Here is a 16,157-nt window from a genome sequence, read left to right as displayed (position 1 = left end):
ACATAATTTGAATTTATAATTTTAAATATGAATTTATGAATCTTAATTTGAAATATGCAAATGTCGACATATTGGAATTAAGATGGATATATATCCATAATTAGGGGTGTCGTATTCTTACGTAAGGGCTATAAAATATTGCAAATATGTATAAAAAATGGGAAACGGAGTGTCTTAGCACTATGTTCCCTCCGTGAAACTGATTATTAAATATAATATGCTAATTTATTTTACTAGCATACTACAGCTTTTATTAGCAGATTGGTACAATATGTATGTAAACCTTTTTATTTGAGACTTTTTAGATTTAGGTCTATTTCTATGTGTTTGTTAACGTGTTCGTCGTTACTGAGTACACATGTAGAGTAGGTTCCCTAAATATGGATTAGTCGTACAATATGGACCACCGGCGGTTTTCAATATGTATAGCTGCTAGCGAAGTGAAGTTAGTCATATTAGGTGACTCAGCACCGCCTCGCCGCCTCAATGTCAGTAGCAGCCATTTATATTATGTACCCTGTTTTAATTCTTAAATATAAAAAAAATATATTTTTCTGAGGCCTTCGTGGCGCAGTGGCATATTCGGCAGAAAGTGAGGAACAAAGTGTTTTAACACTAGGTTAACTCTATCTACCCTGCTGTGAGCGGGATGGGATGAAACGTGAAGCTGATTTAATTAAATAATTAATTGTTTTGTGTTTATGAATTATCTTTGTCTTTTAAGCGTAAATTTTAAAGAGACTAGTAACTTGTAGTGAATTTTATAACATGACATACTTAGCTTTGTCTGTTAACTTATGTATAGGTATCTATCTAATTAGATGAGAATCAATAGAGACAATGATCTGAAAGTCAGATTCTGCCGACTAAAATATAACTTTAGATTTCAATTGCCAGAAAGATAAGTTTTGTATTTATAACTTTAGCTAAATGATTCCTTTCATGCTGAGTTTAATAGAAAAAATTGTCAGTTGCCACATTCATACCTTTATTTATATTGTCGATTAAATATTTGTAATCTGTACTAATACTACTGTCACAATGACAGTTTTTTTTTCCTACCAGTCTGGCAATTGACAATTGACAGAAAGAAAACAAAAATATTCTGCTACAATAAACATGCGAGCATCATGATATCGTCGTCGGCTTTTCTTGGAAGATAATCTTTACATTTAAATGTCCTGCTCTATCCAGAATAATGATAATTGCATTACAGACGTTGATATTCTTTCGAGAATCCCTTTTAACTGTGATAGAGCGTTTTCTTAGACCATACTTCAAAAGATTAACTTTTAAATTTAAAGATGAAGATATCAGCGATGTTGATTCCGAAGACCATGTTTATGCAGACTATGATGATGAGAAAGGCGTTGTGTTTTATCCACCAGTGTACGCACAAAGATATGCAGCGGTTACAGACTGTCTTATGGACGAACGATGGTGTGGCGAATTTGAAAAGGTCTGTATCCAACTGGAAATAATATTTATAATTACTGTATTTTTTTATGCTTAAAATTAATTTTATCGTATTAACTTGTACTTCTCGTTTTAGGTTGTAGATTTTGGATACAATGACATGAGTTTTATAAAATACCTAAAAGATATACCAGGTGTTAAACATATTCTTGGTGTTGATCTTGAAACAATACCACTGCGTTGCTCATCAGATCTACTTGGATGTGACCAGTATGTAATAAAGCGGGAAAATCCTTTACAAGTTACAGTAAGCACAATTCTGAAGTTACTTTTAATATTTGAGTATCCATTTTGTCATATCATTTAAAAACTATTATTATTGTAGTACTTATTTACATTTATTTCAGCTATTTCAGGGGAATGCGGCTGATCCAGACTATAGACTAATAGGATGTGATGCAGTAGTAGCCATTGAAATGATAGAACATATGCTTCCACATGACTTAGAAAGAATTGTTCACACTATATTTGGTTTTATAAAACCTAGAATAGCTGTTATTACAACACCAAATGGAGATTTCAATGTTTTATTTAAATCATTAGAAAATAATGGTCTTAGGAAATTGGATCATTTCTTTGAATGGAGTAGAGAACAATTTAATGATTGGTAAAAAATACTATTAGTACATTACACACATTTAGTTTTTAATCTAAATAATGAGAGGCTATATATGTCGAAGGTGTTGTGCATCATCTGACACAGCATATAGACTGTATATGCATCAGTTATGGGATCAATTCACACAGGGATATGAATTCCTTAAATTTTCTGGCTCTGACAACACAGTGTGGCATTGAGTTTTGCCATTTAGCATGTAAAGTCTTAAAAATTGGTCAAAAATTATTCAAAAAGTGTCTGCCCGGCTAAATGTGAGATATACTATGGGCCACATTTTTTTTTTTCAGGGCTAGTAACATAGTTACTCGGTACCCACAATACACTGTCACATATAAAGGTATTGGCCCTGGACCTGCTGGTACTATCCACTTGGGTTGTTGTAGCCAACTTGCTCTATTTGTTGCTAAGGAATACCAAAAACAACCAGACCTCAATTTAAATAGTTTGGCTTTAGTTGCAAGTAAGTTTATTTTGTTATTGTTTGTAAAATGTATGCAGTAAATCAATTGTTTTCAATTCACCTTTCTGTTAGACAAATTGTGGAATTGAGTTCTGCCATTCAACACACCAATCTATCCATCCAATCCATTCTTTAGTTATTTTTTTTTTAGCTTCATGCTGTACCCCTCACACAGCAGGGTAGGCAGAGGGAACCTAGTATTAAGTTCACCACATTGTGCATGCGTGTTTACACTAAAACAGGTCAAAATTCACTGAACCTGTATTCTATAAGTCTGGTATATCATTTTTCAGAACAGCCAAGTGGAGTTAATTTAATGAATTTTGAAGGTTGGGAAAGTCCACATACTATTGGTGATAATAATATGCTTTGCATTGAAAATAGGTAAGCTTACTTTTTGCTATTATTAATAATATTAACTAAACAAATTCGTTTATTTATCAATAGAATTTAAGGGAACTATAATATATTGCTTTTAGTATACATAAGGGATTTTTAAAAATTGTAATTTGCATTTTTTGGAATAGCATAAGCATTAGTTTTAGCTGTAAGTCATAATTTGTATTTTTATGGTGATATTTCAATTTATTCAAATATTTCTATTTATGATTCAATTTAGTATTATTCCCTACACTTGGTGGTTACTTTGACACAATTTTGCCTACGAAATGTAAAACTTGTTAATAAAATTGATATAAGTATAATTATATACATATACATAAAAACATATCTCATTACTAGTGTGGAATCTTATACACAACTCATATTGAAGCAACAGTCTTATATGACTGTAATACTCACATCTCCCTCTTTTTCTTTGGAAACTATGGAATATAAAGATAAAATGTTACAATGTAATATGGATTTTGAATTTGGAAAGAATTTCCTAATGTTTGATGAAGAAACTTTACATAGTGTTTTGATACCAAGAAGAAAAAGATTAAATAGAGTATATATGATAGAAGATGTTGCAAGCAGGTGTGATGAAATATAATAAAAACAATATGTATTTGTATATATATATATATTTTTAAATTTCAATGCAGGGTGGTACCTGGTAGAACCTGGGAACCTAGAGAAAGACACTCCTTCCCGTTAAGACACTTCCGTTCCCCACTTTCTTTTGTTTTTTTGTTTCATAGTATTTTCATTTTTTTTGTGTAATTTCTACATTATACCATTGTTGTTGCTTTGTATTGTAAAAGTAATTAGGTTCATTTAGTGTAAATACACTAGGATATAAAGTAATTATTGTTACTTGTTTTTAACTGAATAGCAATAATGTTATATTATTATATTAAAATTATATAAATATGATGTTTATTGATATATATTTTTTCTAGATTAAATTGTACAACACTACAAGTCAAGAAATTTTCTAAGGCTACTCAAAATTTATTAGCTAAAAACAAAATGGATGCCTTTGCACATACGCGAGAAGTTGTAGATGAAATTAGGCATTTGACAAAAATGCTAAATTTTAATAGAGATTACAGAAATAAAGAATTACAAAATGAACATGTATGGTATAATATAAATTGGGGAGAGAATGCGCCATATTGGAACCAATATTATAAAATTATAAGAGAATATAATTATCCATTTGAGGTATTTTTTATACTAGATATCTATATAATAAATTTTAGTGAGGTATTCCATCCCCGATGCGCCCCGCTTGCTGACCCCCGGCAACATTACAATTGTTCAAAAAATGGAATTAAAATGATCATTTTACATAAGCAATTATGCTTGATGAGGCTGTCGTGACTTAGGAGCATAAATGTGTTGACGGAACGGGGCACGTTCGCACTCGAGGGCATGTAGTATATATTATTTTCACGCTTTTCGCTCTTGTTACGAATCAAAGCGTGTCCTTTTAGTGTCCATATATAGATTTTTTTATTTTCAGTAGTTATATAATTTTGAAATGTGCTTTTCATTTTCTTTCAGGTTAAATCAGAGGAGTGCCGTATTTTAGATACAATATCCGAAGAAATAAGCAGACTAGTAGACAGCGAAAATAATGAATTTTACATTGACTCACATAAGCTGGAAATACCTATAGAACATCTAATGGAAGTAGTTGAACATATTACAACTGACACTGAAAAAGTAAAGTAAGTATTGAAATATACAATCAAATATTACTTACATGGAATTATATATTTATTAATTCTACATATATCTATCTCAGTCTACTCTTCTATATTATATAGTTATACAGCGTGAACCTAAGAATAAATTTCTTTCCAGGGACATATTAGAATGGAATGGTTATGAGATAGTCGACGATGTATTGATTTATTCTCGTCTCGCCATAGATAATGTATCAGAAGTGCACGAGGAGTGGCAGGAGATAGACAACTTGTCTGATGTAAACAGTCATTTTGAATTTGCTTTTTAGTTTATTTTATTATTTTTGGTTCACATAGAGCAAATTTTTTTCACGAAAACATAGACATACACACTTATATATTTCCATATATAAATTTAAATTGATCCAGATTGATTGCTTCTTTGTATCCAGTTATACTAATTATAATGTCAAAATAAATTGGATTGTCAAAAAAAAAAATTGTAAAAGTAGTATTTATATGCAATGTTTTATTGAAATGTTGATGAAATAGAGATGTTCACTTAAGTGAATAGTGTAGATTTTTTCGTACTAATTTAAAAATAACAAAATTCTATTATCTATGTTTGTCGTGATGAAATGTTTTAGTAAAATAAAAAGAAATGTAGCTTACAATGAACATATTTTTTTTTTACTTGGTACTTTTAGTATTATTACCATAATTCTTACGACGTTAAATTCAATTTACACTTTCACTTATAGATTTCATATTAAAACTGATACTATATTTAGATTTTTAAGTATATATAATTGTGTATAAAGACTGATATACCCAAAGTTGTATAATAAGTAATTTTCTCAGTAGAAAAACTAGGTTCATAATTCGATTTTATTTAGTGATGTCAAACATACATTGTTATTTGTATATGCAACATTGGTAGTTGCTTTTTATTTTCTACGTAATTCCTAGTTTGTACTACATATATCTGTTACTTATGTTTATATTATTTTTTTATAATTTAGTTATTAATTCAAATAATTGTAAGTTTTAATTGAGTTGAGTTTTATTATATAAGTAAAAAAGTTTTAAAACAGTCATTTGTTTATTTAAAAAAGTGACCAGAATGGCCCTAATATTTTATTTACATTATCTGTGTTGTCTTTGTTCGAGATTGACAGTTTTTGAATAAAAATATGTTTAAAAAACATTTGTGTAAAAACCAACATGTAATAAATGAATGAGTCATCATATTTAGGAGTTTTTTTTCTAATATAACCTTTCAAAATTGGGGTAAAATTGGAAAATATTTATTTAATTTAAGTACAGGTTATATAACTTTTTATAAACTGGCTTCTATTCATTAGTATAAGTAATATTTTACAACATTATTAGATTAACAAAATGTATATAATAAAAGCTTATTATTAAAAGCAAACAGGATACTACTTTACTTAAGACATTTTATTTTCTACTGTTGTAACATACAGTATTTCCATTACAGTGGGGATCAACAGTGGTACGTTCCTCAGTTTCAAATTGTAGCACGGTTGAGCTGGATTCTTACGGTTAGTTTTAACATGATATTTCTGCCTCAAACATCTATACGTACTGTTTTTAAATAACTGATGATGATAACTGAAAATATTTGAAACATAACATTTCACTGGCTCACGTTAATACAAATTATCTCTGCTAACAGTTTGTCGTAAAAATAACCGAATTAGACTTACTTATTAAGCTTAAAAATTTAATTTTCCCCTTGGAAGGTAATTTAACTAAGCCAATTTCAGAGTTTTCAATTTACTAATAGAATTTTCAGGACGGTGTCTTCATCGTGTCCTCGATCAGAAAATACATAGACTTAGATCCATAACCGATGATAGTATTACAACGGAGCTTGATCGTATTGTATGTCGCTTAATGAAGCTCGCGCTTTACGCGACCAAAGGGCAACTCAGGCCGCCGCCGATGAGCTGGTTACAGCACAAGTTGTTCGATCTGCTCTCTCTTACAGAGAAAGCTATAGAGAGAAGGAGACGACTGTATTTTGAGAACTTTGCTTTAAAAGCTATTGAATATAGTGAGTGTATTTATTGAAATTTCAAGTTTTTCTATAATATTTTAGTAAAGTATACGAGTAGGAGAGAAGAAGAAGAAGTCGCGGCGCAGAGGGCACAAGCGAAATTAAATGCTTAATATTTTCATTTTCTCGCTCTTCTAAGGAGGCAAAGCGCAGCGTTGAGCTCCGCTACTAAACTATCAATGCCTGGAGAATTCGGCGGAAAGTGGGGAACAGAAGTGTCAATAGAAACAGAATATCCCAACAATAGGTTTCTAAGCTTCCTCTATCTGTCTTGTCCCTGTTTCGTCTGCACGCTATAGGTTTCATTATCCTTCAGGGAAGAGCTTATGAATTGCTTGATACCTATTTGAAATATGTACATCCAATTATTTTTTAATAGAAAATTTGTCATAAAATGTCTACTTATTTCTATAACTAAGGTAATCTCTGCTAACTAAAAGTCCAGTTACAGGAAAGTAAAACTACATATCTTGGAATAGATCACTTTCAACTATGACTTGTAAGAATGTTTGAATTTGTTCTTTTGTGTTTCAAATAATTAAAATAGATTATCATATTAGCTTTGACTAACAATAAAAGGGGCGATGAGGACGTGAGTTTGATTCCTACTTGAGAAAAATAATGATTTCTATTTTCTGGCTCTGATGAGGCAAATTTCGGTGTCGCTCACAATGTTTCCAATTCAAGCTGAAAGCGGAGAACGAAGTGTCGGAATCCTAGGTGCTCTCTCTCTTGTCTCTGCTTACTGATACTGCATGGAACTGTATACAAATAAAAATAAGACCTTTTTCTATAGGAAAATATATTTTTTAGATAAAGAAGAAGAAAAATATGAAAACGATATTGATGATCAAGAACAAATCACCGATACTCCGCTGTAAGTATTTCGCTTCAGTTCCACGTATTTGTTCTAAATACCTACACTTCGAACTTCGAATATAATACACCTTGTTATTTTAACAGGAATGATATAATGGATAAGTATCAACATGTCATCTCACCGTTAGGTATGTGTTTATAAAAATAAAAATAAATCAGCTTCATGCAGTATTTCGTACACAGCAGGGTAGGCAGAGGGAACCTAGTGTTAAGACACTCCGTTCCCTATTTTCTGCCGCAATCTGGAGACATTGCGTGTTGAGTGGCACAACTCAACGCCGTGCTTTGCCTCGACACCAGAGCGAAGAAATGGAAATATACATTTAAATAAATATTTCACGTGTCGAGAAGGGATCGAACCCACAACCAGTCGGTTTTACAGTCACACTTTGTGCCCTTGCGCCATGATTGGCCCCGAGTGTGTTTATGTTAATGGTAAATAAAGATTTTTGAGAATTGATATAAATTTAATCAACTGTTTTGTGAACGTAGCATAAATAGAACTCATTTTGTTTTAAATATGTGATATTATACTTTTATTATAATAAAATATCTCTAGATCAAGTGGAGCTACAAGACTATCAAGACATTGATACGTGGAACATGGAATTTGACAATGATAGCCTTACCAGTGTCGAAATTAATGGTATATTTTTATATATGTATTTTTTTAAGGAAATTCTTGTATTTATCTAACGTATCCATAATTATTTTATTTTATTAATATTATTTTAGAACAAGAACTTGACATTAATAACAATGATCATGATTTACTAGAAAAATCAAATGCTATTGATATAATTTATCAAACGGATGAAACGTTGAATATTAGAAATTCAGAGAATCCACAATCAGAAAAAACTTTACAAAATAACGATATGAAAATTATTGCAAATTATAATATATTACCTGAAACAGATAGTCCTATAAGCATAATACCACAAGTATATATAGATTATTCTGATGAAATAAAAGTAATTGAAAGCAATATTAATAGTATGGCTATTGAAGAAACAATTCTTCAAGGTAAAGGAATCAATAGAAATGAGAACAGCAATTTTTCAATTAAGACAAACAAATATAAGCACAATAAGAGAATTACCAGCAAAACCTCGTTAAGAAATATTGCTAAGTTTAAAAAAGGTGTAAATGTCGAAGATGGAAATAAAAGAATAAATACAAAAAAATATATAAAGTTACAATCAAAATTATCGAAGCCGGTACGATTTATATAAACAGATTTTTTCGTTATAAAGTTTTATACGTTGAGATAATTTTTTTTTTGTCTTTAAATTGCAGATTCCTGACAGCTTAGTCAATTTATGTAATATGGAAGTAAAGGAAGACCTCAAGGAAAATAATCGAAATGTTTTAAATAACACTGCTATTAATAATGTATCTAATAATGAAGACTGTTTGTTTATATCTATAGTTACAGAAAGCGACGAAGAAACTATAACTTTACGCCGCAATATGGGTACTGATCCGGAAGTTAGCTATGATGTAAATAATGAAACGGCTTCAGAAACAGTGATTAATATAACAAAACACGACAGCGTCGAAACTATATTTATTTTGGGTAAAAAATTAAACATATTAGTTGATTCTCAATATGTAAAATATTATTACAATACGCCTTGGATATACACTTAGTTTTATTTATCGGGTGCGTAATTATTATGTAATACAATAATGGGCGAAAACATTAAACGGCCAGGAAGCTCATCTGTTTATCGTTCAAATTTGTTGAATCTTCTTTTGTAGTTCTGCAACTAGACTCGTTACAGATCATATTTATTCATCAAATTATACCCCAAATAGTTAATAAGCATTTGATACTTATTATTAATCTCTAATTTTATTTCAATAGATTGTATATAAAATCTATAATAATTTTTTAGACATAAATCAACCGAGCACATCAAAAGGTGTTCGTAATTTAAGTGCTGATGTTCAATGTGGCCCTGATCTTAATTTAACTTGTGCTTTATCACCTGTAGCTTCTTTAATGAAAACACCAAAATTATTTAATAATGGAATTAGAATTGATGATTCATATGATAATGTATTTACCCGTAAAAAAACTTGCGAGTTTGGCATGTGTACGGAAAACGTTGACAATTATTTTCATACATCAAGAGATATAGGGATAAAAATTAAGGATTCAGATGTCAATTTTCATGATAAAATGGGACTTCAATCAGAAAAACCGCCAGAAAATCTTATAGATGACAAAAACGCAACAATTGAAACAAAAGTATTAAAGCAAATTTTACCAAAAAATGATGATTCTGTCTCCGAATTTTGTGACAGTGTAGGTAGTCTACAAAAATCTTTGCTTGGTTGTTCATCAATAAATACCAGTGTATCTCAAGGTCGAAATTACATAGATAATACCCTATCGAAATTAAGGAAGACGAAAATAATAACGCGGGAATTAGTAAATGGCGGTGTTCACGTCCACAGTTTCAAAGACAAAATGGTTTCTGAAGATGTCATTTATCAAGGTGAATGGAAAAAAGGTATCGCTAAAAAACAATCTAATGAAATTGCTAAGACAAAAAAGAGAATGATTTCGAAAAATAAAATAATTCACACGAAAGATAAAACGACAGTCAATAACTCGATAGCAAATAAAAATAGCCGTTTTCCTCAAAAATCACTCCCGAAATTTAAGAATAACGTAATAAATAATAATGTACATAAGATTTTAAATACTGGTAACCAGAAAAAAAAATCTATTCACAAAATATCAACCACGGTGCGAGTTGATAAAACCGTAACAAGGGTACGCTATGGTTATATTTGATTTAAAATATTTTATACTTAAATTAAATATTAATACTTAAACATTTTCTAGGTTGTTTCGAAAATAACTGTAAGGTAAGATATTATACAGTTATTGATTCATTGAAATACTCTGAATTATCATAAAATAATAAATAAATTTAGTATTTATAAATGTGTATTTTAAAATACTATATTTTACAGGACACGTAAAACAAAAAGTACCAAATCTTTTGCAAATAAAAAAACAACAAAGTACAATATTATCGCCAAAAATGATGTTGAAGTTTACAAAGAAAAATTAAAAAATTACTTACCACGATATTTGAGAAGAAAAATACAAAATATGAATATAGAGATAAACAATGCAAAAGTAAAAACTGACATAGATAACAAAATGAAAAATATGAATGATAAAACTGAGCGCCAAGATATCGCTAATAATTTATTAAAAGTTCAAGATGATGTGCAACATCATGTTGACTATGTAGTGTTTCAGAATGGTGTTGATGTAGAGCCCAGTGTTGATAAAGAATTGATTTTGTCATCTGAAACAGATACTGTATTACAATACGAATGCAGTCCACAATCACAGAACAGTTCTACTTGTTCATCACCGAATAGTATAGCAACAGTGCGTCCTATAGTGCAAAATAGAATCGTAATTAATCATAAAAATAATAAATTAGAACAAAGTAATTCTGGCTTAAAATCAGAATTCACTTCTTCAAAATACAAATATCAAACACATTACAAATTTAATAAAAAACCACAGTTGGACTTAACACCAAAGGCTCATAGTAACAAAGAAAATATTCCACAATCGTCAAAAAATATAATGACTAAGGCGAACAAAATCACAAAAATAAGTAAAAGTATATTTAAAGGCAAAACTAAGAATGTAGTTATGCAAAATAATGAACACGTTTCAATTAAATCTTCGTCTACGAAATTTTCTAAAAGACCATTAAAAAAATCTTTCACGCCCTTGAATACTCGGAACAGTAATGAAAAGGATTCGAACACAATTGATTGCTGCAATTCTAAAGACATATTATTAAAAGATAATATTAATGTTGAAAGTGAAAACCTCAGCAACTCTACATCGGACGCAAATGACAGTGTAGATGAATTAATATCGCTTGACAATTTACCCCTTAATAATGAGATAAATAATGAGAAAAATAAAGAAAATTCTTCTCAAAACGATTATACTGAAACACCCAAACAATCAATTCATGATAATACGAGTAGCATAATGTCAGTCATTAGAAAGTTACTTCAAGAAAAAATACAGTTAACGGAAAATAATTCGAAAGATAGTCTTATTTCTAATTCTGATACAGTTATTTTAAATAAAGATGAACCAGATAGAAGTTTTAATAACAGTTTATCACCTGCAAGCATAAAAACGGTTGTAACTAACGAAGATAGTATATTAGAAAGCGAATTGGAGGCTGTGGATACTTCTGATGACATCAATCAAAATCAATCTCCTTGGAGCTACACCGGGATAAAAACACCTATCCTGGAGTTGGACTCGGTTTCCTATATGTCTGTCGCTTCCACGTCTAATTCAAAAATTTCAGATTATTATTTAGCAGATAACGAACTTGATACTTTATTGTCACAAGCAGATCCTTTGTTAACCGCAAACTCAGTACAAGAGGTTATTGAGTCAAAAGAAGAAAATAAAAACTCAGTAAGTTTTTTTAACTTCACGCCGTACCCCGCACGAAGTAGGCAGAAGAAGCCTGGTGATAAGAGACTCCGCTCTCCACTTTCCGCTGAAATCTGGAGGCGTTGCGTTTTGAGTGACGAAACTCAATGCTACCCTTTTCCTTGACACGGAAAAGCTTGCGGAGAGAAAAAAATTAAAACACTGTATATTTCATTTCCTTGAGTAGGAACCGAATCACACGCTTTTGCGCCACTACAGAAATATAAACTGTTTAACAGTTAACGATAGTAAACACGATAAAGAAAAAAAATATTTTACAGAAAGTACAAATTAATATTTTATTTTCATTATAGCTTGCGAGTGGATTTTTAGCGACACTTAGCGGATTCTCAATAAATGCAGAGACATTACTTAGCGATAATGTAAACTTGACCGATTCCGAAATTGGCAGCCTTGCACTTACCTCAGCGAGACTTACGGTATTTTTTTTTTATTATTACTAAAACCAATTCGTTTTTTTTAAATCAATATTGTATATATATATTTGTATAGGCGTCAGAAGAATTATTATTTGCGTCCGGTCGTTCGTCTGATACTTACGAGTCATGTTTCTTTGACGATGACACCTATGTACCTAATTGGCTATTTGATGCGATGAGTCAACAACAATCGGTAAGAACATTTTTGTTATATTATTAAAATACTCGTATATTTTTTCTTTGCATATCTTTACACATCGGTAGGTATAGGTTGGCGCAGAAAACCTTGTATCCACTATAATTTTTTTATGAATCATCTCAATATTCTCAATCAACTTCATCGTGAACCATTGAGCTAGCGATACACTTTGGCTCTGTTATATTTTATCAATTATGGGAAATGATAAATAAAACTTATTTACATTATTTAGTTTCTTTGGGTGGATTTGAATTTTAGTCTTTTTAGGTTTTTTTTGAGATATTAACGTGTATTAGACAGAGTTCTAAACTATGACTTACTATCTTTAAATAGATCTCGAATTTGATCTTAGCCACTATAATACAGTTTTACGATAACAAATGATAATATTTAAAAACAGAATGAAGAATCAGATGCACTAGATGAGCAATTAGGAGAAGTACTGGACGCTAATGGTAATTTGCTCGAGCCAGGCGTAGGGGCAACATCTGGTGCGGGCGATGGTAAGGGTATCCACAGCGATAACTCTCAAGATAGCTCTGGTAGAGGAACTTCCTTAAGTTCCACTGCGTCGTCTGGACCAGAAAACGAGGTATTAGATTGAGTAAAACTGAAATTTTAGTACCTAATCGATTTTTTATAATTATAATCAAAATGTGAGAAAAGTAAAGATATAACTGATACTAAATTTAGTATAGATTTTTCAATTTCATGAATCATTTTCTGTTAAATTGTGAAATTTATATATTTTTATGCTTTATTTTCCTGTATTGAAAGTCTGCCATAATTACTTACGTTTTACCTGATTACCTACCTAAACATTAATAACCTAACTATATTTTTAGGCTATACTAATCGACCTATCAGCTGTAGCTGCATACGCACCCCTGAACGCTTTGGCAATAAGCACATCTGATGATACTGATGGTACAGATCAAAATAACAGTATGTGGGAAATTATTTTAAAAATTTAAATTTAAATTATATCAGCTTCACGCTGTTTCCCGCACACAGCAGGGTAGGTAGAGGAAACCTAGTATAACCTTAACACTCCGTTCCCCACGGGAATATGTGAAAGTGAAATTATTTTACTGTTTTGAATATGTATAGATAAATGGGTAATATAAAAATAAACTAAATCTATTGGTAACAACATTTAATATAGCAATTTAATTTTTTCAGAACTTTTCTTTTTTTATCTATATTTGAACAGAGCCACGTGAGCTCAATAGTTTAAAAGCAATTTCGATAGCTTCAAATAAGGATTTAATTTTATTGTTTTTTTAATATGTTTTTCAGCAATTTAAAATTGCCTGAATATTTTAAATCTGAAAATTAAATTTAGTAATTTTATATAATTTTTGTCCTAATATTTTGTTTTTTTTAAATGTTATAGTGCCAAATGGACGTGATATGGCTAATCGTGTAGAGAACCAAAATAACCCGCCCCGAGGAACAAGTAGTGTTGACGGCGACGTCAGTTCTATGTGCACGGATGCTATCGACATCGACTCGGATTGATTGATAATTAATTATTTTATATAAAGTTTTTGTTTCGTTTAAATTGTATAGTGACTGTATGCAAATTGTATTAAATTATTGGTGAATTTTGCTTTTTTTTTATTTTTATTTTTTTATAAACAGCCAGAACGAGACTCTCAGAAAGGATATGGGATGTATCTGAAAAATAATTTGTTTTTAAGTGAAATAAAATATCATAGATTATCGAGGAAATGTCTTTTTTGCATTTATTCATATTGTACAATCTTATAATATGATCCGTTCTGCAAAATTTTACACGCGAGCAAGAATTCATATATAAAACAGTAGCTCTTTCGTATTGTACATAACCATTTTACCAGTAGGTATAGTGAAAACATGCGTATAGTATTTAGTTTTTAGGATAATAAATTACTTATCGACTAATTTTTAAATTTTGGTTCTTTATTAATACAATATCAATAGTATGCACTATTCTGGAAAGTTGGCTCTTACCAAAAAAACATTTCTATGGTGCACTCTCGTTGCCGATGAACTTTCTATGCTAGATTTACAGTTATTATTACCGATTTAATACAAAAGTTAAACCTTGGTAAAGCGTTTACACAGATACAAGGCAGGCGTAATGTCCCGACACCAGGCTTAACTCACTTCGCTTTCAGAACGGACTAACGGACTAACGGTTCGCGTAAGCTGAAGGCTTCTCTTACTGGTTACCTACAAGTATCATGGGGAACCCCACTGCGGTTTAACGCCGCGAGCTCTTATGACAACTTGCGAACGAACGTATGCATTAACTTAGTCGGTCTATCTGTTACATTATATTATATCACATTATACAGGCCAGTACAAATTGAATGGAACCGTCTCGCTAAAATTTCCAATATATTGCGAATACCATAAGCAATCGAACCGAACAAACTATTAAATATTATTTTTTATCTTATTCTAATTTGTTTACTTTGGCCTATTTGGCATTAAAAGAATAAAGTTTTTCAGTTATTTTCACTTAGATAGGTCTACGTGTTTGTCGCAGTGACCTAGCTCATTTAGCTTTATCTCAAAAACGAAATGAGTTAAAACAGCAATTGATAACAATTTTTTTTACAATAAAACGATTTAACAAATTCATATTAAAGTGTAATTATTATAATGCAGTAAGAAAAAGTGATTGTTATAAGTAAACTGTAATATGCGAATAACATGAATGAAACAAACCTTAGACGTATATGAACATACATACCTATAGAAAATCGAAAGACAAATCGATTATTCGACAACAGCGACGTATTATCGAATGATAAAAAACGTATAAGAATATTGAAATGCCCTTATCTATATTAGTTAGGGTACCTTCCTATTACACCAAACTTTTTTTATTATTTTAAGGCAGTGAAACACCCAACTTAAATTCAAGGACAGTTGGGGACGAGATTACCTAGCTAACATTAATATCAACTAGTTCATATCACTAGACATTTTCACATACGACCTCTACACATCGGCCGCGTTATATATTACAATATTTACACGTCTTAACGTATGCGTATGTATTTAAGAGGGCATCACGAACACTAAAGCAGGACGCACTCTGCAACTCTAATACCATTCAGTCATCGAAAGTCCATCGGCGTATTGTAACCTAACACCCCAATTACAAATGACAGAACGAAAATATCCATACATCTATACAATAACAATATAAATATTCATATAATGTCATCACTTTAAATGAGAAAACTACATAGAAGAAATCTAAGACTCTGAGATCGGGGGTAACAAGAGTTTATACATGAGGCGCGCTCGTCGGCGCTAACGATCCAAATAAACAATAACATTATCATTATTTACTAAATAACTTTCCTATTATAATAATATCGTGTGTGTTAATCAAATTTGCAATTTCTTAAGTGGAATAA

General features: G+C 30.7%; 1 protein-coding gene across 1 annotated transcript; it reads left to right on the top strand.

Moving 5' to 3' along the window:
- Positions 1 to 1,051: 1,051 nt before the first annotated feature.
- On the top strand, positions 1,052 to 15,856 carry Hen1 (Hen1 methyltransferase). Its single transcript, XM_085193349.1, has 24 exons — positions 1,052 to 1,459; positions 1,553 to 1,723; positions 1,824 to 2,083; positions 2,383 to 2,555; positions 2,849 to 2,939; positions 3,297 to 3,533; positions 3,899 to 4,163; positions 4,506 to 4,672; positions 4,809 to 4,929; positions 6,132 to 6,195; positions 6,450 to 6,710; positions 7,527 to 7,590; positions 7,677 to 7,720; positions 8,152 to 8,238; positions 8,328 to 8,812; positions 8,892 to 9,171; positions 9,494 to 10,380; positions 10,453 to 10,475; positions 10,584 to 12,081; positions 12,414 to 12,539; positions 12,613 to 12,732; positions 13,139 to 13,330; positions 13,584 to 13,683; positions 14,135 to 15,856. Exons 1-24 carry the CDS (start codon positions 1,199 to 1,201, stop codon positions 14,257 to 14,259), a joined length of 6,102 nt encoding a protein of 2,033 aa, XP_085049475.1. The 5' UTR covers positions 1,052 to 1,198; the 3' UTR covers positions 14,260 to 15,856.
- The last annotated feature ends 301 nt before the right edge of the window (positions 15,857 to 16,157 follow it).

Source organism: Heliconius melpomene, chromosome 11 (genome assembly GCF_056956725.1).
Source record: "Heliconius melpomene rosina isolate 202511_hmr_F chromosome 11, ASM5695672v1, whole genome shotgun sequence".
In the NCBI taxonomy this organism is placed as follows: Eukaryota; Metazoa; Arthropoda; class Insecta; order Lepidoptera; family Nymphalidae; genus Heliconius; species Heliconius melpomene.
Note: the sequence above shows the minus strand (reverse complement) of the source record. Positions and strands in the feature narration are given on the sequence as shown.

Bases quoted from the DNA above. Each gene is read 5' to 3' on its own strand.
- Hen1 (XM_085193349.1), top strand. From the start codon at position 1,199: ATGATAATTGCATTACAGACGTTGATATTCTTTCGAGAATCCCTTTTA. The intron at 2,084-2,382 runs GTAAAAAATACT...TTTTTTTTTCAG, and splicing joins AGAGAACAATTTAATGATTG to GGCTAGTAACATAGTTACTC. The intron at 12,733-13,138 runs GTAAGAACATTT...ATTTAAAAACAG, and splicing joins CGATGAGTCAACAACAATCG to AATGAAGAATCAGATGCACT.